The sequence below is a fragment of the Cinclus cinclus genome, chromosome 1 (genome assembly GCF_963662255.1).
Source record: "Cinclus cinclus chromosome 1, bCinCin1.1, whole genome shotgun sequence".
NCBI lineage: Eukaryota > Metazoa > Chordata > Aves > Passeriformes > Cinclidae > Cinclus > Cinclus cinclus.
In genome coordinates, this window is record NC_085046.1 from 63,616,727 (window position 1) to 63,642,818 (window position 26,092).

The 26,092-nt window shown below is 38.4% G+C and overlaps 1 protein-coding gene across 4 annotated transcripts in view; it reads right to left on the reverse strand.

Moving 5' to 3' along the window:
* Nucleotides 1–24,721, reverse strand: part of DTNBP1 (dystrobrevin binding protein 1) — a 64,450-nt gene extending 39,729 nt beyond the window's left edge. Inside the window, exons 1-6 of one of the 4 annotated variants that reach the window (XM_062498816.1) lie at nucleotides 24,654–24,721; nucleotides 21,338–21,388; nucleotides 18,335–18,385; nucleotides 17,587–17,647; nucleotides 14,904–15,036; nucleotides 8,445–8,577 (exon numbers count right to left, since the gene is read on the reverse strand). In XM_062498816.1, coding sequence (XP_062354800.1) covers nucleotides 8,445–8,577; nucleotides 14,904–15,036; nucleotides 17,587–17,647; nucleotides 18,335–18,385; nucleotides 21,338–21,388; nucleotides 24,654–24,709 — 485 coding nt within the window. In that variant the 5' untranslated portion in view covers nucleotides 24,710–24,721. Of the gene's footprint in view, nucleotides 1–8,444; nucleotides 8,578–14,903; nucleotides 15,052–17,586; nucleotides 17,648–18,334; nucleotides 18,386–21,337; nucleotides 21,389–24,653 lie in introns of all 4 variants that reach the window. The other 3 variants (XM_062498824.1, XM_062498833.1, XM_062498842.1) reach the window with 3 other exon arrangements.
* Nucleotides 24,722–26,092: the final 1,371 nt, after the last annotated feature.

A 26,092-nucleotide genomic window follows, 5' to 3' on the forward strand; every position in this document is an offset into this window, starting at 1 on the left:
AGAAAAAATATCTCAGGTTCTACTGTATCCTGCAAAGGGCTGTAACACTAAGATCAACTTCCTAAGTGTAACTAAACAACAAGGCATCCAGTTAAATTCCTAGGAGAGTACAGAAACACCACATTCCTTATAAAGATGCCACCAGCCAGAATTGATGGTTTTGTATTTTATCTTAAAGAGGAGAATAGGCAGATAAGAAAGCAACAAAGTCCTGAATTTAATGTCAGGAACAGTTTTATAGCAAAAGCTCTAAAAACAACAGTCAGTAAATTCCAACTACTACACTTAAATATAAACAAAAGACAATATAGAGACAACATATGAATGCCAAAAACTGAGGATTATATTTGAAAAACTTTACAATTATGTGTGTTAATAAATGTTGAGTTGTAAACACTATTTACAAAATATACATATGAAGAAAGTATAGATGCTTATCAGCAAATTAATAAAAAAATACTTAACGGCACCCAACACCATCCAACCAAGAAACTGAGAAATTCTGCATTACCTTTGCTATGTCTGGAGCAGTAAAATTCTCAAAATTATATATATTAAAAAAAAAAAAAATCCTTCCATAGCCTGAATCAAGTCAGCTAAAATGCCATGAGATCCCTCCTCTGGGACTTTCCTTCTGGATGTCATCAGAAGTAAAAGCCAAAAAAACTGAGAACTCAAAACCTATGTCATTCGTATGGTGCACAGAAATAATTCAAGTTTGTTTTATTTTTTCTTTTTTGCAGTGAGGATGAGCACTTTTATAAATCCTGACACAAAACTGCTTTCCCCATCCCTGAGATTGGTTGAGCACCTCTTAGATACTTAGGACAGGTACTTAGGCCAATTACTACTTTGAAATACACTTGAGACTGGATCAATGAAAAGCCTTTAAATACTGAAAAATTAGTAAAAACCAACACTATTTCTAAACTACTGCTGGAATTGAACTGTAGGCAAGTGTTTCTATTCATCTGATTAAACACTGAAGACAGGTCAAGATTCTTCATTATCAAAAGTGATATTATATCCACTAGAAGGGCAGAAAACTAAGGTATTTCAATTATATTGAAATGGAGATTTTTTCTGCTTCCATATTCATGCAGATGCAGAAGTAACTCAAGTCTGTTTTCCAGCAAAACTTCTATGTTAACTTCAATCCAGAAGACGGAACTGATCCCAGAAAATTTTTGCAACAGAAATTACAAACATTAACTGGTAATCAAATTAATAAATACAATAAAAAACAAGTACTACCCTAATATACACAGCAGTTTCAGGGTACAGTGAAACCATTTCTGTTTCGATGTTTCAAAAAGACAAATCTTCAGACCATGGGGAGCCAAGTTTCAGGCAGTATCATTCAAAAGAACAGTAAAAAATAAGGGAGATGGCCTTACAACCATAAGACAATGGTAGAAGAGAAATCATGAAAGGCAAGTTTTGTCCTCTGCTGAGAGGCTGACACAGGCCACTTACCATTGGAACCATTCCAAAGTGGAATCTGAAATGTGGAAAAAATGTTTAGCTCCCTCTAAAAGCTCATGCCTTCAGATGGAGGATTTTGCATAGGACAGTTTTTAATGCTTTTGCTTTCATCCTGTTATCCAAAAAACCCAACAGTTTTTACATTTTTTTAAACTTTTATCTTAAATAAAGTATGCAATGTCATTGGATCACTAAAACATACATCTACCAGCACAGTTTGCTTTTAAAATTTTAGGAACAAAAGTTTAAAGCTGAAATTTGAGAACAGAAAATTAAGAGAAGCTACAATTTGAGAAACTAAAAAGAGTGTAAGAGAAGATAAAGTTTAAGAGAAGGTACAAACAATCCACCATCAAAGGCCACCTCCACCATCAACTCCACCATTTTTTTCTAGGAAGAAAAGGAGTTCCTGCAAACCTGTTTTTGGTAAACAGCCACACAAGAAACTGCAGACCTTTTTTTAACCTGGCCATCAATTTCCCCATAAGCACTAAAAAGCAGAAGAATACAGTATTCAAAAATTGGCTAAGCTTTATTCAGTAAGCGACATATGGTACAACCCTAATTCACAGAAACAATTAAGTAAAAAGAACCCGTGAACTCCATGTGCAATCTTCACCTAAAATGCTGAATGCAGCTCCATGCAGCATGAATGCAACTGTGCCAGAGAGAAATTACAACTTGTATCTCATCAGGCATCCTCAACACATCCCTTTGACGTAGGAACGTAAAATCTCCCTCACATAAGTATTATCAATTAATGCATTTAATACATTTTTAAAATGAATAATTTTAAATAAATTTGTTTCCAATGTAAGTGGAAAGGAGTTGGTAAAGATCTCAGGAAATAATCCATAGCAAAGAACCACAGAATTTATCAGGAGGCACAAAACAGAGAATGAATTTCAGCGCAGTAATGACAAGCACCTAAACCTTGTTCTGCCACCAGCCACAGTGAATTAATTACACATATAAATAATGCATTTTTGAAGAGAGGGAGGGTACAAAATGATGATTAAGGCAGTCCTAAACCATCTGTTCCTATTATTGGTACAGTAAGTCTGGACAAAGGATGCCTGGTATTAACAGCTTGACAGGATTTGCAGATTATGCCCACTAACAAGCACCACATAAAGGTAGAGATAAATTATGCAGGATTGACATAATGTTTCCACATTTTCTACGTAACATTATTAAAAGGTGCTGCAGAATACAAAGGATCCAACACAAACATCCAGTCTTTAACCACAGGTCACAAAAGCCAAAGAAAAAAGTATTTTATTTGCCTATTTGAAAGAAAACAAGACTATAAGGACAAGGTAAGCAGCAAATCTCTTTGCAACAATGTCATTGTCTCTCTGTATCAAGCAAAGCCCACAGAGAAAGGGCAAAATTAAATCAACTTAAAAATGACAAAGTATACCATACATTCACACTTTGCAAATAAGAGAAACAACTGCCAAAACTCCTGCAATCTTCAAATCTGCTGTGTGTTCAGTCTTGCCCAATATTTCCAAATACTGGGAGAACTGATGGGAGTAAAATTCACTAATAATGAAGCAGCGTACAACCTTTGGGCTTGGCATATGAAGAATACTGCAATGCAAGAGTTCTTGCAAACAACAGAAAGTTCAGAGCCTTCAAACTACAAGAAAATGGAAGCAAAATTATCCTTAAACTCTTCCAAAGTTTGTGCAAGTCTCTTCAGGATCAATAGGGATTCTCATTCCATGTGTCTGCCCAAAGAAGTGCAACTGCTGATTGTGCTGTATTCAAACTCATGAAACAGGATAGAAAACATCTTTGCAATGTTACTACAGAAACATATACAATGCATAATGAAAACTCCAAGTTAGTCATCCACTGTATATCTGCCATGAAAACTATCCTGAAGATAAAAAAAGAAATTCTGCATCCAATCTTGCAAAAATGTTTATTTAGGTACTCAGTTACACAGAGGTATAGCAGCTCCAAATCTATACCACTAGGAGACTGATGAAAAAGAGCACAACATGAAAATTTACACAGATGAAAACTTTGATGAAAACTATGAAACATGTAGTTGAGGTCTCAGAAATAATTCACAGCACACTTAAATTTAGAAGGAAAAATATACTTGCTCAAAACATTTGCTACAAATGGGCATATACACTTTTTTTTACATGTAAAAGTAAATTTTATAAATTACATGTAAAGCTTGGAAGCATTACGAAGGTAAAATTTAAATATATAACTGCCAGGTGGGAGGGAATCACCACTGCGGATGCTGTACAGTACAGAGTACTGTTCCAGCCTATCACTCGAGGAATGCTATGGGATCTAAACAAGAGCTACAGATATGGCAGATTTTTTTCTATTTACTTTTCAAATGTCTATGTTGTTCAGGCCTAAGGTAAGCCACTGTATCTACATCCAGCAACCCTTACTGTTCCTTTTTATTACCAAAGCAATTAAAAAGAGAGATAGTCTACAGAAGAAAACAACAGTAACTAAAACATATTCTCACACACATCTCTAATCTACACAATGCAGTTGCCATAAATTTTATGCCCTTCTGAATGAGAAAGTAAATCAAGAAGCACTCCCCCAGAAGCACTAAAGCACCATCAAGGCATGATAATGCACTATGATAATCTGTCCAACTCCTCACCTACTGCACTAATTACGAAAGTATGGGGTTACACTTTATTTGACAACAAATAAACCTCTATAAAATTCAAAAATTAAGAACAAATTGAGATTTTAAAATGTACTTTCTCTTCAAGTAAAGCATTTGTTTAAATAACATTCAAAAGGAAAAACAATAGTCCTACTAAAGTTTGGAGTTTAGATTTTTCCATTTATTTTCCTTCTATGTCTGTTCTCAAAGCTGACAGATACTGAAAAACAGAGAGGGTTCTTAAAGACATCTGTTGGGGGTGGATTTTTTTTTTTCTTTTCCCCTCTCTGCCTGGATTTTTTTCCCCATACACATGCTAAGATGGCTAGTGATAGGGGGAGGCTCCCCGTTCTTTTTTTGGAGTTTGGGGGGGAAGAGGGAGAACACCTCAAGATCAGGGGCAGGTAAAGGAGAGCTGGGGGCAGTCGCTTGCCCTTGCTCATTTTGGCTCTGCAGGAGGACGGCCGCTGGAAAACTTTGCCTGCCATCCCAATGCTGGGAGCTGCCTCTGCTGGTGTTGGACCCCACATCCCTGCTCAGATGCCCTCCTGCTTCAGCCTGCCACCTCCAAGCATCCTGCTGGAACACCAGGACCAACACTGCCCCCAAGGATCCGTGAGCAGCATCTCTCCTCCACCCCTCCCATCTGGACACAGCCTCCATCACCCCCAGCATTCCTGCATCCACACAGCATCGCTGCATCTGCCCCTGCCCTCCGGGAGCTGGCTGGCGCTGACTGCCAATGGGATGGGAACTGCACCACAGGGGAAAGGTGTCCACAGCCAAAAGAACTGCTGCTGGGGTCCTGCTCTGTGTGTTGTTAATTTTGTAGTTGTTGTTTTGTTTGCCTTTTTATATATATACATATACCAGTAAAGAACTGTTATCTTTGCCTGAGAGCACCTAAATTCCAAAATTATACTAATTCAGAGAGAGGGGTTTATTAGCTCAGTTTTGAGGGAAGGCCCTGCTCATCCCTAGCACACATCTGTCTCTTCAAACCAGGACAACATCCTAAAAAAATTATCATCCAGACAATTATGTTTTAAGTCAAATAACATATAGTAAAATCTATTCACTCGTTTCCAGTGACAAGGACGCTGCTATTCCAAATGTATTCCTACAAAATGCTACATTTGGGCAGCTCCTTTTAATTGACAATACAATCAGGAGTTTCTATGTTTCAAAATGTGGTGATCTCTCTGAAATGGATACAAATGCTACCAAGAGCTTCATAGTAAGTACAGCTTCAGGTCAGAAACATTTTATCTTCCCACAAGGCTGCCATTCAGAGCGCATAAAACCATGACACGAAAGTGAGCTCCTGACAGTGCTGCCTAAAGGACACTGTCCACTTAGGAAAGCATGAATTGCCACGTGAGACTAAAGAGATACAAAGTTTTCTGCAATCAGAATATCCTCAGTAGGAGAATGAAGGAAAGGGAAGAAGAATTGTGCCTGATTGAAAAAAAGACAGGAAACAAAATGACGTGGTTCAATGCTAATATACATCCAAACAATTGCAGAGACTAACCAGAGAAAACAAGGGTAGAATATAGACATCATAAAACACCTGATCAATGGATTTAAACACACACACACAAAAAAAAAAAAAAAACAAACAAAAAAACTCCAGAGATAAGCTCACAAAAAACCCAAAACAAAACAAACAAAAAAACCCAAAAAAATAACCCAATCCCCCAAACACCAGGCTTTTAAATAACTTGGAAAAGCTCCTGGATTGATGAATCTACTTTGAAATTAGTACTGAAGACAATGATAAAAGGGGAAAAAATTGATCTGTTAGAACTGAAATAAAGTTTCTCCATTAAATAGGGAGACTATTTCTTAAAATAAGTTCCCATAGTTACCATAAGCTGCGTTTCATAGGTTTAATGCTGACCTAAAGTACCTTCTTCTAAGTCTTTTATACAGGATTTTTTCAAAAGATTTGAAATACATTAGCTTCTAACCTCAGCTCTACAGTAACTTTTTAACAAAATTACCTTTTGTTACACGCTTAAAATAACCCGAGTTTCTAGAGTTCATATTCATCTCAGTTTTCATCCCTATATTGTCAAAACACATGATTATTTTTTTTTTCAAGCACAAAACCACTTACTCTCTGAAAATAATTTCTGCACTAAAGAGAGAGCATAGACTCCTGACCCTCTCCCCACCTTGATTCTTTCAGCTGGTATCACAGTGAAAACCCCAAGCACTAAAGAGAGGAAGACAGGATACAAGTTCCAAATACACACCACAAATCACACTCACGTCAAGTTAACCAGCTGCTCACTCTTCAAGCACCTACACTGGCAGTGTCCTTCCTGTAATGAGCTAGCAGTTAATTTCTTACCTAAATAAACAGAGCGGTAATGATCAACCAGAAATTACCTGCATTTTGTCATTTTGTCTGGGTCTGACCAAATGTAATCAGCTTATAATTACACTAAGTAGCTTGCTTAGCATTCTATTTATAAAACTGATTAGATGCTGCTAAGCAGAGCAGGCAATGGTTAAACATTTTATTTTGATGTTGAAAGCAGTGGCTAGGAGAAAGGGAGCAAGGATGGCAGAGAACAAAAACCAATCAGAAAACTGTAGAAAGATTATTATATGGGACCAAATCTGTTGCTTCATATATATTTTAAATTTGTGTTATTTGGTTAAATAGCATGTATTTAGAATTTTGGAATTACTACTCTTAAATTTTTAGATTACTCAAGTAGGTCTGAACAAGTGAATATTCACCCATACTGACTGCTGTTGACTCTTCCTGGAGAGAGAATATGGAATTGCCCTGACCTGGGAAAAAGAAAATCCAGGTTGCAGAAAAATCACAGACCATTGCTGAGGCCCTGACCTGAGGTTAAGACAACTGAACAGGATGTGAGAAACTAAAGGCACATGTCATGAGAAATTGCCAGATGTGACAGGTAATATAGTAAGATACAGACAAAAGCCACAGATAGCACCATGAGGGATGACTGGATTTCATAGGTGTTTAAAGGGGAGTTAGGTGAGAAACAGCAAAATTTCACAGAAAACTGAAGGGGGATCTTTAAGGTATTGGAGACCTTTTGGGAGGTAGAACCTGCAACATCAGCACTCCTCCAGTAACTGGATCTGTAACACCACAGAAGCCTAAGAATCCCTACATAATAACTGAGAACCAGTAGGGAAAAAGCAGTCAGGGGTGAATAGATCTTTTGGGAAGAGACTGGAATTCTTAAAAATCAAAAACAGAGCTACAAGAATGGCAAGGAGGGTGAATACAGATAAGCTAAGGAAAATGTGGCCAGTGCTGTCTGGCGCAGTCCCACCCTTGAATACCTTATCCTCACCAGAACTGTGAGGGAACCATTTGCTCTGATCTTACCACATGTATCAAACTTGCTTCCACAATCAAGGAGGCAAGGAAGGTACCAAGGTGCTTCCCCTGGCTAACAGCAGGACTCCTGCCTGCACAGACCAAGTAAATGGGTTATCCCCATGTCAGTCAATATCCACATCTACCCACCCCTCCTGAACAGGCTGTCAGACACTGTCTTTGATAAACTGCTTCAACGCCTCATTTCCTAATTTATATAATAAATATAATGATACTTTTCTTATCGCCTTATATTAGGTTATTTTTGGCACTGGCAGTAACAAAAATAAGAAAGTCAACAGCTTAAGTTATTTAAGCGCTTAATAGTTTTCTCTTGCTACTTTATCTTTTAGATAAACCTGAAGCCCATGTGTTGAAAGTTCTGAATTTTCACACATACTGCTGTAAGTTGAAGTTTGATTCCAAGAATTAATGTCCTGCTTTTACAAATAAGAGAATGGCAGGAGATTAATACTTTTCATTCAGAGTGAAAGGTACTTATAGGATTGGATACTGATAGAACTGAAAGGAAGATAGAGGAAAATTCAGCTCCTAACCTGACAAGTACATGAGGGGACAAAAAAAAAAAAGAATCCATAAACCACGGCAAGGGATTAAAGGAAACAACAGTTTATCTGTGCTTATTAACAACAGCCCTTATTCCAATTCATCGCAGAGAATAATAAACATGACTTCATCTTAACAACATGTCATGATAATTTTACAAACACATGTAGTCTTTGTTCATCTCTAAGACATTCAATGAATCTACTACAAATTTGCAATGTCCTGTCAAAGATTATTGTTCTTTTAGAAGATGAAAATAAAAGGGTTTATATTATTTCTGGGGGGGGGGGGGGGGGGGTCCAGGGGGGAATTAAAAAAGGCTTATATTGTATGCTAATTTATAACAATTGTTTTATTTACCTTTTCATTTTCTTGTAGTTTTCCAGCTGTAATGTCTGCATACATTTGTATCTTTCCAATTCACACTGCTCACATAATTCCTCAAGACACAATAGATGATTCTCCATTTCCTCAAAGTTTGCCTCTAGCTGGGCTGTAAGAAGGACTTGTATGAATATCAAACTGAATCAACAGACAGACAACTCACCTGAACAGAAACAGGATTTCATAAAAGTAAATAATTAACATGGTGGTAATTACATACATATAAATGTCTCCAAAAGATAAACAAATCTCAGCCCAAATCTCAAAGTAAAGAGTGGCAGCAGAGCCACATTAAAGGGAGATCTACCTGGGGTTCCCTTGTAGCAGGATGCTGAACCACTTTATTTATTCCAGCCACAGGCTCCTGGCCTGTATCTGAGGAAGAGAAGCATTCAGGACTCATACTTTTCCTTCTTGAGCAGAGCTTCCTACATAGTACCAATCCAAGGAATAAAGCTATGTTGGCCAAAGCCAGGTCAAATCTTCATTTATTCAATGAAGCAAAAATAAAGCATACAGGGAGAATTTTAACTGTCACATGATGTCATGGCAATATAAAAGAACATATATTTATGTCTCTGAAGACAAACCCTTTACTGAGAGCTAAATATAGAGATTTAACTATTTTACATATGTAAATTTTATGACTAAATCTACCTATTTTACATACACATCTCTTAATCTCATCTTCAAACATAATTGCTCAGTCTCAACTTCAAACAGATCCTTGTCTATGACATGCCCTGAGAAAACTGATCTCATCTCATAACTCACATTGCTTTGAGTAGAAATTGGAACTAGACAGTTCCTGAGGTCCCTCCTCATCTGAATTAACCCATGTGAACCTTGTATCAAAGGATCATTCTCCCTGACAGTGATTAATGCTGAATTTCATGTATCTCCTCAGGATTCCACAGTGGAAAAACTATTTTCCCAAACCCTAACCAGCTGGTCACTCTGGAATGAAACTGTGTCAATGACAGGAATATTATTCATCTTTCTGCCAGGACTACTCCTATATCAGGGGGAAGGTAAATTGCAGGAGCAAGAATAATTCACATTTTTACAAACAAACAGCAGCCAGAGTTGATGTATTTCATATGCTCAAAAGAAGGAAACAGTAAGCTGAAGGCATCAGTCAAATCCTCCATTCTGGCTTGGCCATTCTACTTGAAGCCTATCTTGGACAATACATAATTTCAACTACCTTAGCCTTTGCTCCACTATAAATAGCCATCCTTGTGGTTGCCCTAAAAGAACAAAACTTAAGACTTCATAAGCAAATTTCCTGGGATGCATATTCATATGTTTGGCTTCACTTAACACAATTTTTTTAGTCCCTAACAAGGAAGATCCACAACAGTAGGAAAGGGGAACATGAATCATATAATCAGCAAATACTTCCTTAAATTATTTTTCTGTATACAGATCACTAAGGGGAGGGGGGAGGGATTGGGAAAAAAAAAAAAAGAGGCAGTTGGCAATTAATGCAGAAGGAATTTTGAGGGAAAAAATGTTTTCAGTTCTACATATTGTGATGTGGAACATTCATTGTTTACTACACACTTTCACAAAATCCAGATGTATTCAAAGTGTAATATCATTATTACAATTATGATTGGTAGGCCCTCTCATTTAAGAAATCGACTTCTCCGAGTGCATTAAAATCCAAATACCTATATTGTGCTAACTTGCTTTTCAGAATAATTGTTCCCTTATTAATCTGCAAAATTCTCAAACACAGCAGGGCTGAAAATAATTTACTAAGGTACCTATCAACCACTGTTTTTTCCACTCAACACCCCCCCCCCCCCCCCCCCGATATGCTGTATTTGCTGTTGAAATAATATTAAAAGAAAACAACAAAGGACAGGAAAATAAAGAGGATGAAGAAAAGTGAATTCTAGAGACCAACCGATTCCTAGCACTTGCATTTGAGCAGCCTCTAGTGGGAATTGCAGAAAACACTGTACTCCTGAAGAACAGAAATGGACATATCTCTCCAGGAGGCAACAATCCTGCTTTACTGCAACAGAGGTTTCAGAGTTTTTGTCCCTTCTGAAGTGAAAGAAAAATTGCTTTTCACAAAAAAAAAAAGTTGAAGACAAGCTCTGTTACAGCAGCACCAGCTACAACTGAGAATTAACATCTCTCTTACCCAAAAGAGAATATATGACCGTGCAAACAAAGGCAGTGCCAAACAAAACTACAGATTTAATAAATTTGAAACTTAGGCTGCAAAAAAACCCATCTCCTCTAAATCTTTTTTTATATTTAAAAAAAATATATTTACCTTTAGATTAAGAATTTTCATTTCCATGGCAATATGCCACACTTCGTAGAAATAGTATCATTTATTAGATTAAAAAAACCCTTGTTCTTTGGGTCACATTACTCCAATTACAGCAGTTTGGGCTGTATTTCTTACATTACTACAAGTATAACAACATTATTTGAAATTTTAATTCTTATTTTTAATTCTTTTGAAGTATGTTTAGAGTTTTCTCAGATTACGTTACATTGCCTTATCTTCCATCAGCATACACAGTTTTCCTTTTCAGCTATAATGTATTAAAGTATTTACCTAGAAATCAACAACCACTGATTTTTTTTAATCCAGAAAACACTTTATTTCTCAAGTGTACCTCATTTAAATTTACCACAGAATTTTTCTAACTGAAACATGTTATCTGTAGTTATATATAGTACAAAATTTTTTAGAATAGCTAAATCACAGCTGTATGTCAGAAAATAGATTTCCACTAACTTTAGATGTAGTTTTCCTGCACTGTCTCAGCCACTCAACAGAAACCACGCAGGAGTATTACAGGCATTTCTACAAAGCTCATTTATTTTATGACTAAAAGGCAAAAAACAGAAAGAATGGAAGCAATTGCATCAAAGATGTTCCCTCTACCTCTAGGCCACACAGGGGCAGAGATTACTAAAAAAAGATTAAAATGAGCAGTGAAAGACATATATGGACAGGAAGAGTTCAATTCAGCTGCAACAACAAAACAAACAAACAAACAAACAAAAAAACCCACCAACTTTAGAAAAGGACAGTTCTAACTAAACTTTTAGTAGATTTTCAGTGCTAAATTTTTATCTGCTTTTACAGAAATGATCTTAAATCCAGCTAGCATAATACCACTTACATGAAGCAGCTTCTTTGCTGAAACTACACAGCAATTACACTAGGATCCTTTTACTTGTGTATTCGACCCTCAGATACTTTACAGCACCAAGTTTACAGCACCAAACTGTATGCCTTTTATACATATATATCTCTACCTAATACAACAACCCACTGTGCTGAGGTGTTGTGCCCTGCAGCCTATGGAGAAAAATTCCCTGTTGAACATAGCTGTCTTCACACAATATTATTCAATTTTCCTGGTTTTACATAAATCTTCCCAACATTTTCCCTGATTTTCTCAGTAAAAGATAAATGCAAATTCTGAAAAAAAAAATAGACTGAATTTTGCAAAGCTACAGAATGGCAACTTCCATACTTGATACACAATCTGAAATAAAAAACACTGTCCTTTTACTCAAGATATAAATAAGGATACTCCTCCTAAGCAGTGCAAAAGGTTCTGTTTCCCCAGTGAATTTTCACACCCATCTAGCCCTCACTTAAAAAAACCCAAAACCCTAAAGACTAAGAGGCAAAGGTTTTTATCTCTGTGACTACATCCCCAGCCTTATTTTCTTCCCAGTCTCACCAGTAAAACATTTTCAATCTGTGTTAGAATTGTCACCTATGTACAAGATCGGTCTTTCTGAAACCAGTATCAAGTTAATTTTTAACATCTGATCTTAAAAAAAAGGGAGAAAAACTGGATTTGGATCAATGTTTGTGTGTATTGACTTGCTGAAATCAAAACAGATGTTTGAGCAAAATGTCACTGATCAAACATGAAAACACATTTCATACTAAGTATTCCAGGTATCAGCAACCAGATATTTTCTAGAACATCTCAAGTAAAAACTGGCTTAAATGATGATTCCAATTTGCACTTTGAAAGGGCAGTAACTTTCCTTTTCACTTTTACATTAGAGTAATTTTTTCTTCATTGTTCTCAGTAGCAGCTACAAGACATTGCATAATACAATAAATTTATCAAATGAAGACATGGAATTTCTATTTCAATTGAGGGATGACTGTAAATGTGAATATGTAAGATAAAGAACTTTATAAAAATGCAAATAAAAATGTGTCTTCTAATACATAGCAAAAGCTGAAGAATCTGTACATGAGTCATACCAATTTTAAGTAAATAGGTCACTAAAAACGTTCAATTCCATTATCTGAAATTTCTTTTACGGAAAGCAGCCAGGATCCCCCATCTACTTTCCAAATGAAAGCATTAATAGATTTATTAGAAGCATATCATGTCAGAAGAAACAACTATTTTGTTGAAATTATGAAGGTTAGCCAAATTACATCTTGGGTGCATAACCCAGCACTTTGTGATTCTCTTTTCACCTTTTTTAAACAGAATATTTCACTCACATTGAAAATTTACAGTCGGAGTAATGGTCATCTCTTGGAAAACTGAATACAGTTTATATTTATATGAAGCAGTTAGTTAAGAGGTATAAAGACTAAAAACAGTGAGCAGAATATTGCAGTCAATTTCTGTTTAATCACCTCCAGAAGGTCAGGTATTGAATTTGGTACAAATAATACCTATCTAGTCAAACAGACTCCATAAAAATTATTAAAAGAAAAAAATAAAACCCAAAACAATTTAAAAAACCTCACAGTTGCTAGGAGGAACTAATAAGAAACTTTAGATAAATTGCTCAAAACATGACACAAAAGGTGAAGCTAGAAAGTTTGCTTCAAATCTCAGAACCTTAGCAGTATACTTCAAAATTCATTAGCTTCCCTGAGCAGGCTGCTTAATGCTTCCTTAAATCGTGCTTTTGCAGTATCAAAAATACCTAGAGACATATCTCCCCAAGAAATCCTACAATCAGAGCGAGATTAATTCTAGTTCATAAGGCTGTATTAGGAATCAGAAAGTAGCCCAAATTCATCAGGATTTACAGCATTTTCAGTTATGAACTATAAAGGCAATTCCATTAGTTTTCTATTATACTGTTTATCTTTGGGCTACCAGCGGACTGCACGATAATATTAAACCCAGTATTTTAATAAATCATTATTTGAACTTTTATTTCCTTAGAATTTTTTTCAAACAGCCAATATTAAATGGGTACCACAGCTGATAAAGCCTTATCAAACAAGACAGTATAGGAAAATTGTAATAAAAAGCAGAATGCATTCCTTGGTTCAGAAATAAATAGCAAAGTTATTACCAGCCTACCTGGGAACAAAAGCTGATTTGTGCATGTCCACTGACCATAGCAGAATGAGAAATTAGCCCTTGAAGAGAGCAAAGAACCCTCCTTTTCTTCACATCATGTCAGCACATAAATCCAGCCCACCCCACAAAGAAACAGAGCTGCAAACACATGAGGAATTCCTGCATGCGTCCCAGCTGCTGTATGAAAGAGGAGCAGGCACAGTCCCTGGGGAACTTAGCTACCTAAAATCCATGTGCAGACAGCAGTTTTCCAAAGTTTTAATTTGATGCACCCCATACAGATTTTCATGGAAGTGTCAAGAGACGTACTGTGGACAGACAGGGTTGCTGCTTGTCAAATGTTGCCTGCCCATTTCAAGGCTCAGCAATAGTAGAGATTTTCAGAGACTAAGAGTCCCCAGCATTTTTACCTAATTTAATTTTCAACAGTGGCTCAATAGTTTTGTATGAGAGGTTCCAGAATTAGTCCACCAAAGCATTCATCTTTTCATCTTTTAAACAAAATTAACAGGTTCACCTTTGGTAAAGTTTTAAAAATTGCAACTCATCTAACAAGCATGAGGTGTTTGCTAACCTTAATAGGCAGCATTAATATTCACCTATAGAAAAGGTGGGTGTCACTTCAGAATAACTTAACCCTGCACATTCATTCAAATTATGAAAGTTACCTTTAGTACCAACCAAAGGTTTCTGCCTTGAAAGTGTCCCTAGCCAGGTAAATTTCCCCCCATCCCATCCCAAATGATAAATTTAAACATTATTCTATAAAATTACACAGACTCCAAAAGAAGTAGCTATATACATGAGTGTTCATACTATCAAAATCTTAACAATTTAACATGACTTCAAGAATAGCCTTTTTTACCTGTTCAAACATTTGTCATTTTTTTTTAAAATAACACACACAAAACTTGAACTGCTGCAATAGCAACCACTGCTACTTGTTGATCTTTTTTAAAAAATTGTTTAAGAACTATGGTTTTACCATGGAAAGCAAAATTAAATTTCATAATCACAGCATTCACAACAGCTGAACTTCAGTCTAATCCTCTGTACTGATTTGAATGCTTGTTATGTCTATAAGAAAAGAACTTACCTAGGCTTGCTGTGAGGCATTCCAGATCTGCTAAAAATCCCGGTATTTGCTGAAGTTGATCCTGCAGTTCCACCAGACTGTTCTTTCTCTTCTCCCAATGTGCAGAAAGCATCACAACTTCACTATCAACCAGCTGCAACAAACGGGTCTTTAATTGCAAATTTATGTACCTATTTATGAGCATCTTGACTAGTTTTTATAATTAATACATTTGGAAGCATAAGGTCAGCACAGCAACCCTACAGCATTGCCACTTGTGTACTCCTCAAGAAATACACAACATACTCAAAAAAATCCCCTGTAGTATGGAATATTTATATCAAAATGCCCTGAACAAAAATATGACAAAAAGCTATTTCTCAATATACTAACCAATGCAGGAAGTATTTTATGGATGCTAACATCTGTAAACAAGATGTACCTGAACTTTTGGCAGCAGTTTTGCACTGGTGCACAGTAACAACATAGTGTTGTGATTTTGGCTGTATTTAGATCAACAGTTTAATGTTGCCAGTCATACCAATTTCATCTTAACAATAAAAATGAAAATTCTGCACATGTAAAGTAGTCTAGAAAATAAAATAAAAGGAATGACATTTTTTAAAAAGTTGCCTTTATAACATTACTGCCCTTCTACTTTTGTGATAAACTGCAGTAGTGCCAAGTGTTTATGAATACAATTCTACATCATTTCAATTCTTGTTGTTTCATTTATCCTAACTTTCATTATGTAATATGAAAACTATACACTGCTTCAAAGTTTTGCTTATAGTTTCAATGAAAAACACCAGGATCAAGGGATCTCAGGTAACAAATGTTCCCCTTATATATAATTGAGATGATTCAATTATTGTTTCCCTGCTCTTAATTCCATTACCCATTCTTCCTCTTGCACACAATTACAGCCTGTGGCTGTATCTGCATTCTGAATTCCTAAATTTTTATAGTCTTTATATGCAGAAACTGAAAATGCCTGAGCAATGGGCACAGAAACTCTCAAATTTACAATTCTACCCACTTGAGATCAATTCTTTTAAAAAAACAACTATCTTTTGCAAATTCCTCCAGCTACCTATCTCTATAAAAAAAAAAATCCTGCTTCACCAGGCAAGTTTTGAAAACTTATTTCAAAGCCCGCTGTGAAATGGGACACTTCAGTAGACTAACCAGTCTTATTTAAATAAATCCAGGTCTATTTCAGAGATTGGGATATGGTATTTATATCAGTTAAACAGTAAAGCAAACAAAAAAAAAAATCCAAAACAAGCCACCATGAGATGAGGACGAACATCACAAATATTCCAGCCATGAGATAACTGAATGCAGCTGAAATGACAATCAACTAAAAGGACAATTTTGTACATGGAACTTTTAAATGGAGTTAACATCTACCATTTAACATGGTAAGAGCGTAAGCTGTAATTAAAGGTTGAAATTTTCACTTTATTCAACATTTATAAATAAGACAGCACAAGTAAACAAGTGAACCTTTAGGTCTTTTACAGTACAGTCAATCTTCTGTGCTTACAGTTTTTATTTTCCCCTTTTATAAAAAAAGTAAAACACAAAACTCTGCAAGCAATACATACACTGACTTGTGTGTGAAGTAAATATCTGAATTTAATGGAAAATGTAAGTCTTTTAGGAAGTTTTTCAGCCTTATTTTCCCAAGTAGCCATAGCATGTGAGATTAGGTTATATTCACTTAATACATATGAAATCTCACACTGATTTCAAAACTACAATTTTTAAAGCAAACTAGAGCAAGTATTACAAAATTGTGACCACATCATTTAAGAGATTTTCTAGGAAAAAAGAAAAATAACGTTTTGAGCAGAAAAACATGCCAAACTGGCAAGGAGAACTCCATTTCCAATGCCTGAAGTTTTTCACTAGAATGCAGGGAAAAGCAGGGCTATATACCATCAGGCAAGAGAAAGAACATAAGAGACTCTTTCTTACCGTAAGTACACAGTCAGTTATTTATCCATTTTAAAAAGATACAGAGAAGTCTCTAAATAAAGACAAGAGCCAGGAAGCATGCACCCAGCCAAAGTGAAGGTTTCTGCCCAGACAGAGACCCCACAGCTCAGTCCTGCCCTGCATAATTGCCACCCAGACTACACTGTCTGCCTTTAAATATGGCTTGAAACTGAAAGTCTGGTGCTGAGTAATGTATTGGTAACACTTACTGAAAGTTTCCTTTCCCTTCATTCCACAAATAAACCACAGAACTTGTCACTTTGCTTCCAGGGCAGGAATAGAGAATGAAATTAGGAGAAAGCACAAACACTTCCCAAATCTTTTAGGCTGGGCAAGCCAATCTTGCCGTCTCCCGTGCGCTAGGAATGGGCAGCAGTGTCAGCTGCACAGCCCTGCCCTGATACAAAACACTAATGTGACTCAACCCCAAATACAGAATGTTTCCCAGCCACCCCCCCACTACTTTTAAAGAGCTACAACAGTAACATACATCATCTTTGCAACTGTTTAATTGAATCACCTTACTTGTTATTTCACATTTGCATTACATTTGTTTACATTGCCTTAAGAGTCAACAAGGTTGTGTGGGTGTTTACCCGAGGGCCAAGGTTAACCCTGCAGGCTGGTACTAAAAATTTTAGTTTAAAATTCTTTACACATTTTAAAATATTTCATGCATGGCATTGTTATTTTTTCTTACCTCTCCAGCTTTGGCACAATCTTTGGCTCCTTTATGAAGGGCAGCCCAAGCATCTTCATATCTGAAGAGAACAAAAATTACTATTCTTACTGCACTCTCCTTACAAAGGAATTAATGGATATCACTGTGCTTATATTTACAGGTACTACCAGAAATTACAGCTTAAAGGGCTGTATAATTCTTTCCAGTACTTACTGTTCTGCCAAGACAAATATGCAGTGAGAAATAATGTCTTTAAAAAAAAAAAAGTTGATATTTTTAACCTGCTAACTGGCATTAAAAGTTAAATGGACTCAGCAATACTTACAAGACAACTCACTGCTTTAAACATCATTGGAACTCAATTTAAGAAAATGAAAAAAAGATATTGTAATTATACTTATATTCCTTTAATAAAAAAACAAAGAAAGAAGGAAATTTTATCAAATATGTCTAAGTTATGAAACCACATATTGGAGCTCAGTGCTGGCCTCCCTCACCCCTCTGCATTATGACATGAACTAAAGTCATCTTTCAAATGTGGCTTTTCCTCCAGAACTTCAGTTTCACTGAAAGGACAGCACTTCAGGACTGGGCAAGCTTTAAACACATTTATCATTCAGTAACCACTCCCACACTACTAACTGCAGAACAACCAAAACCCTATTAGCAACACTTAGATTTTCTCCTCTAATTTCTTTCTTAAGAAATTTGATTTTTTAAATCTAATATAGGAAACAAACATTAATAAAGAAAAGGAAGGTCATACCTGCTTAGTAATTCCAGTCCAGCCGAAAACTCCGGCAAACACTGAACAGTTCTATAAAACAAATTGCAAATGTACAAAATTGGTAAAGAATAGAAGGCTGTTATAAAAAATGTGGGCACACACATCTGCACTTGACAGATATGCTGAGCACAGGAATGGCTCCTCCTGTTCCTACTTTCACAATCATTTTGCCAATTTTGGTTTAAAATTAATTACATGGTGTATCTTACAAGATTATTCCAAAGCTAGGATTGCTTTTTTCCCTTCTTGTTTTATGATAGCCTATTTTATGATAGCCTCTTTTCAAACACGTCCATTAAAAAAAAGTTTCATTAAACAATTTCTAAGCACCATTAATAAAGATACAGGATGAAAATAATTTTAACCTAAAAAAGGGCACAGAATTATTCTTAAAAAAGGCCTACTACACAAGTTAATGTCCCTCAATACAGATATTGCACTTGAACATATTCTACACTAAAAATAAATACTAAGCTAAAGAACCTTTGCCAGTCTAATGCTCTCCTATTCTATGCATACACTTTCCTTATTAACAGCTTGATTCATAAAGACATCTTGTTATAAGTTATAGAAAATTAACCATGCAGTACTTCTAAAGATGCAAAGATCTTGATGTCATCCAAAATTTTTCTCTTGGAAGATCACCCAAGTAGACTGTCCTGCACTACCATCCAAACAAACTGGATTGGGCAGGGGGAACCTACCATAAATTAAACCTTCTTGTTGTTAAAGCAAGGGAAAAGTGACAGAATCAGTGAGGTGGAAAGGGACCTCAGGAAGTTTATATTGCAATCCCCTGTTAAAATCAGCTATGAGACCAAGGCAGCCTCTTTAGGAAGCTTTTCATGTTTGATTATCTCTTGTTTCAACTTATGCCTATCACCTCTTGTTCTCCCACCGTACACCAGTTTCCTCAATAGCCACTTCACCTTTAGTGACAGGCTGCTGCTAGGTCTCCCAGAAGTCACCTGTTCTCCAGGCTGAACAACTGCCCATCTCAGCCTTTCCTCAAACACAGATTTCCTGCCCCAACCATTCTGGTGGCCTCCACTAAATTGCTCCAGAATATTAACACCTTTCTCAAACCGGGGACCAAAGTGGACAGGGTAGTTAATGGTCTAAAGTGTGCTGAATGCAGGGGACAATCACCTTCCTCCATCCCTCTGTCTGGGTATTATTTGCAGCCCCATTAGCTGTTGGCCTTCCCTGCTGCAAGGCACAGCCCTGGCTCACACTCAGACTGCTGTCTGCCAAGAACTCCAGGGTCTTTTTAGCAAAGCTAATTCCCAGGTAGTCTGTCAGTCCCAGTCTGCATTGTTGCAGAGGATACTTTTTTCCCAGGGAAACATGGAATCTGTACCTCTTGATTTTCATGAGATACCTCTTGGCACATATGGTCCTATGAGCTTTTATGGATTGAGGATCTTCAATTTATCTTCATTCACTACTCATCAGTCTCCTTGACCCCTTTCACTAAGCACACGCCACTGAAGCCACAAAGACATTAAATAACTCAACCACCTCTATATTTGCTGTAATTCACCCCATTCATCACCAATCCCATGTTTTCTTTCAGTCTTTTATTACAAATGCAGGCTAGCAGCTCTTCTTGTCCTTGACATCTCTTGTAAATGTCAATTGCAGGTGAGCTCTGGCTTTCCTAAGGCTATTCTAGCATTCAAAGAGGTTATGAAGAGGCATCAAGAAGTTACCCTTGACACCCTCCCAGGGCACTTCTTGATTGCAAACTGATGGGTTTCCTTTCAGGAGCTGGAAGCTAAAGGCCACCAGGAGAATGGGGGGTTTAATGATACAGAGAATTCCTCAAGCTGTTTGGAGAAAACATCATTCTCTCCCTGGTCAGAGGGTCAGTGACAAACTCCCATTGCAACACCACCCTGACTGGTCTCTCCTTGGCTCCCATCCATATGTCCCCAAACATCCTTACAACCAAGCTTTTGTTTGTCCCTGAACTTTATCAGCAAAGCAGAAGTCACCCCAGTATTCCCTGGCTTCTGATGCTTCACTTGGTTCACCCAGTGCTTTTCTCAAAAAGCAATGGATATTTATAACAGTACTCCAGAAGAACCAAAATATTATGGACTGGAAACACACAGAAAAGTCAGTTGCCTAAAATAGTTTTATTCAGACCTTCACCCATTCTTAGTTTAGCCTCCACACCTTGTCCTTACAACTGGTCTGCCATTAAAAAAAAAAATTATATCCAAAACACCAGGATTCAGAACTTATCTCCAGTTTATTTCAGATGCTTTGTTTTTAGCACTTTGCTTGTTTTAAAACTAATTTGTGTCTATATAGTATGTTTTAATAAGAACATGCTTTACACTAAAGCATATCTGAGCTGATTTTAAAAAGTAATTCTCACAGATGTAATTTACAGATATCAAGTAGTCTTTTCCTGTAGCTTACACAGTCTGAAAGAATGAGAACTAAAATGCAGAGGACTAAAAAAATCCCCAAAACAATGAAAGAAAAATACCCAAACCAGCACAATTCTCAAAAATAAAAACAATTCAAAACTTGAAACATATAACTGAAGTATTTCATTACATACATTTTCCACAATAAAAAGGCTCCTATTTGGCTTTTACACAAAAAAACCCCCAACACTGAGTTACAATTTCAGGACATGAAATTCACAGAGATTGTCAACAATTACATTTCAGTGTACTGCAACCTGAATCTTCTATGAGGTACTACAATAACACTGCATATTCATTTAATTTAAATAGTAATTTATAAACTGATTGACATCCATTAGAAATTATTTAGGCCTATCAATGAAGGCAAAGGTATTAAGCAAAGCATGTGCTTTGGTTAAGCTTCTCTGTTGTCAAAATATTATTTTGTAAAATTACATGCAAATGTTCTTGCAATTAGCTCATATACATGAGCCATTTCAAATTTTCCTTAACAGGAATATCTTACATTAATGCTATATATTAAGACATTCAGAAGTACCTTTGCCTGCTTTTCTTAGCATCTCTTGATTTGTCTCCCAAGGTCTTCAACCTACGAATCAAAACACAAATCCATCAGACATTTACAACACCAAAAACAGAGAACAAATTGTTTGAACACGTAATGTGTTAACTCCAGTCTATTACAGGTAATTTCATTTCAGCTTGTTTAACAAATAAACTGAATTTCACTTAGTTTTGTGGAGAGCCTCACACAAATTTATTTCTACACTGCTGCTAAAGCTTGAGATTTTTGTAGAAGTGCATCAGGCACTTCAGTATGAAAAGTTTAATGGGAGTTGTATGCATACAAGTCATCCATCTCTTGATGCAGTTTCCTTAGCAGACAGGAATTAAAGCCCTGCAGAAAAATAACCAATCCAGCCCTCAGGAACACCATTTACAGGAAGACTCTAATGGCAAGGAAAAGCACGACAGTCACACATACACATGTACCCCCATTTGCCATAAATCTGCCAACACAAAAGCAGCACAAGCACAACTTTACTTCTGCCAGCTTTCAGAATCTCCAGCAGTATCACCACAGTGCTACTGAGTATATCTGAAGCTTGTTTCACACAAGGTCCCTTTCAAACTGACTGGTGTCTTGCTCCTCAAAAGCAAAAAAAAACCCCAAAACCCTCCAAATCAACCAAAGAACCCTATCCCCCAACTCTTTCCACTCTTTTTCAGACAGCCTGTATATACTAGTCAGGTTGACAGAGTACAGTGAGAAACAAGCCTGCTGGATATTCCTTGACCACCCAGGCAATGGCTGTCCTCAATTCCTAGACCCTTCGTGGTCACAGTCCAGGACAGTAAAAGTTGGGAAGAAATAAATGACAAAGACATAAGCAAGATGAAAATAAACTATGAGAGTTAAAGATATCCTCCAGACATGACAGAGAGATCTGTAAACCTGAGTGACCCAGGGACTGAGAAACAACCTAATATACATAGAGATATTCAGGCTGCCTTGAGGGGAAGTCAAATCACTCTCCCAGTCTTATCCACTATTTTCCAGGAACTCAAAGAAACATCAAAGCTCTACAGCACACCAGGTGGTTGACAGTTTGAGAAAAGACATGCTAAGGCAGGTCTCTACTCCTTCTCAGAGAGCTGTTTGTAACAGCCAAGCCAAGTAGCAACAACCACAGCACTGAGGAAGAAGCCCATTGCTGAAGGAAGCTGTGCTATTTGCCCTTCTCCACTGCCCATCCCACTCCCAGTACACAGCCTGGCCTAAAACAGCAGCGCTCTTCTGCTCCTTTTGGTTGTTCCTCCTCCTCCTGCAAAAGCTTGCTAACAGGTGAATGGGTCAAAATTTAGATACCTCGCTTACAGGACACAGAATTAGACAGCAGACACAACTGAGCAAGGAGGGAAGCCACAGAAACAGCTAATAACTCTAAACTGCTCTCTTTAAACCACACAACCTAGATTTAGTTTTTTTCAGCAATACATACATGTTCCCATATTCCTTGGGAAGTGCTATTATTTTCTTAGAAGCCCTGGAAAACCTTCCCCCTCACAATTTCATGAAGTTCAACTTGTTCTACTTTGCAAGCATTTATGTGTAGTTAACAAGCTGGCCACAACTTGACACCAGAAATACTTTGTTTGGGTTTTGAGAATTAGACAATTTTAAGCTAAAGTCTCAACATCAAAAAAAATTACTTCTATTAACACTTTGGTGCAGAACAGAGTAAACCAGAACACCAAGAAATTAGGTTGCATGGTCTAGGAAGGAAGAGGGGGCAAAAACCAGGTCAACTTGTGTTCTGGCTACATGGGGACACTAAAGAAAAAAAAAAGAAGATGCCTTCCACAGCCTCTGTCATTGTGGTTCTGAGATGCATGTTCCAAAAAAAACCCAGATTTTTTTTTGCACTGCAGATGAAAATACCGCATAAAGACAGGACACTGAAGAAGGGCACATTAATGGAGCTGCCAACACACAAAGATGGACATTATGAAATCAGGGACTGTTCTCAGAGCAAAACATTGCAACACCAGGAAGAAAGCAAAACATATGGAAATATACCAACTCCACTGCAGCAAATATGGAAAACACAAACAAGGAATCACAGAGTTAAATGATCATCAGATCTGGCATGTTATGACCTTTCTGTTGTCCTCTTTCACCATGTGAAAAACACCCTTTTCAAAAGAGCCTTAGACTGTACTATCAACTCCTCTGAGAAGTGAAAGTCAGTCAGAAATAAAGCAATGTTTTTGTCTGTATTTTTAAGACAGTTTAATATTCAGTTGCTGTTTGATAAATTGAGACAGATAACATGTAAGCAATATATGTCTGACTGGCAGCCTCTTCTATCAGTTTCTCTTGACCATCACACACTGGTACAAGTACGTAATAATAAACTGCTTATTTTAAGTTTCTGGGGTACAGAGACATTCCTCACTATATATAAAAATTTACCATGGGGGGTATTATAAAGGCAGCCTTGACATTGCCAAAGACCACATAGTTTTTAAGGGTAATTGATTACAACATGATACTCCCCTGTGGCTCATCATGAGCCAACAGCTCTGCAGCACAGGCATGACCTTGTCCTCTGGCCACTCGCTGACTTCCAGCGACACTCACTCGGGCCACCTGCTTGTACTAAGAATAGCATCGACACGGGGCCTACCCAAATAAACCTGAAGCAACGTAGGAAGAGTATCCTTCTGACTTTTAGTGCAAGCGTGGGGCTGCTCCTCCCGCTTATCCTACGCTTCTTTTCTCCAAGTTACAGTAACTCATCTTCCAAGGAAAAGCAACTTTCTCCACACGCCAAGCGGCGCCTGAAATGCTGTTTAAGGGATTGCGCCGATCCATGAAACCTTGAAGGTCGGTAACTTCATAAAAAATTCAAGCGCGTTAATTGACCCCATTCACATCTCGTCTCACACGACGGTCTGTCCGTCCCTCTCTCTCTCTCTCTCCCCTTCCCCTGACCGCAGCTGCTTCCCGGGCACCGCGGCTCCTCCTGCTCCCCAGAGGTGCCGCGGCAGCGCAGGGCCCGCCATCCCGCCATCAGCCGCCCAGCCCAGGCGGGAACGCGGCGGGATCGGGACCCTGCAGCCGCGTTCCCAGCCCGGCCCCGCACCCAGGAGGGCACTCCAGCTGACAGACCAGCCCCGGGAGCGCCTCCCGTCTGCGCAATCTCCTCCTCTTCCTCCCTCCCTGTGCCAGTCCCCGCCTTCCTCGGCCCCAGGTCACCTGCTTCCCCCCCTGCCTCGGCCGGGCTGCGGGACGCGGGCCTCTCTCCCGCTCCCCCCGCCAGCCCCTCGGTGCCGTGGGCGATACCCACCCGGCGGTGAGGTCCTGCTGGACGCTCAGCAGCCGCTCCCGCAGCGTCTCCAGCATCTTCCCGGCCTTTCCCGGCTGCGAAGGCCAGCGCCGGCGGGCGGGGCGCGGGCGGGGCTCGGCTGCGCTCCCGCCTCCGGTGCCACCTCCCCTCAGCCCGCCCCGTCCCTTCCGTCTTTCCCGGCTCCCCGGGCGTCCTGGCGGGGCTGGGGGCGCGGGGGTCTGCTGGGGGGAGCCGAGCCGCTCGTTCTGCCTCCCCCGTTGTGCCAGGGCAGAGCTGCGCTTAGAGCCCGGGCGCTGTCGAGGATAGATCTTGAACAGCGCGTGAATCCCCGAAGTTGCGGCTTTTTGGAGGTTATTTTAAAGACCATAGGAAAGCCCCTTGGCCTTCACCAGAGTGGTTTTGACTTCAGCGATGCTAGCGCAGGAATGACCTCCTTAGCGATACAAAGTTGATCGAGGGCGTGAAGCATCTCTTTTACGAGGGAAGGCTGAGGGAGCTGGAGGAGAGGAGGCGCCTGAGGGGGGACCATATAAATGTCTGTAAGTGTCTGAAGGGAGGGTGCCGAGAGGATGTAACCAGGCTCTTCTTGGTGGTGCCAAGCAGTAGAACAAGAGGCAACAGGCGTAAACTGATGCCAAGGAAGTTCCACCAGAATATGAGGAAGAACCTGACTGTGCGGGTGGCCAGGCACTGGAACAGGTTGCCCAGAGAGGTTGAGGTTTCCCTATTTGGAGATATTCAAGATCCATCTGGACGCAATCCTGTGCCATGTGCTCTGGGATTACCCTGCTTGAGCAGGGAGGTTGGACCAGGTGACCCGCTCTGGTCCCTTCCAACATGAGCTATCCTGTGAACTCAGGGAATCAGCCTCTGTGATAAAATCTCAAAAGTACAAGAAGCAAAACCACTGGGTGTCCCTGGGGTTGCCAGGTTCTTGGCGTAAGGGATGGATGATAACCTTCCAAAGTCCTTGCAAAGCAGGTAGTCGAATTGTTTGTCTGTGTCCCACCACTCTTTTCTTTGGAGGCAGCTGGACTTCTACAGTTACTAGCAATTCTTACAGACAATGACCTAAAAGAAAAAAAGGCTGTTCTTGCAAATAGTAAATAATGCAGTGAAAAGCTAAAATTAAATTTCTATGTGCTGTCTGCTCAAATAAGAACCATTAGCACTCATTCAGCAAATATTTGTATTATAAACATTATATTATATAAATATTATAAACAAAACAGAATCAAGACCTTTTCAGAACAAATGGCCAGTCTTTCTGGATGGCCATATTTACAGTTACAGTAACAGGAAGACAGTCTCACACCCTGTGTGTTTTCAGTTAATGTTTGAGTGATGTGGACTTAGGATTTAGGTGGATCTGGGAAATCTTAGACTTCCATTTTATTGAGCCTTTAACTTCTAGAAAAAGCTGGGATTTCAAAGTCAAA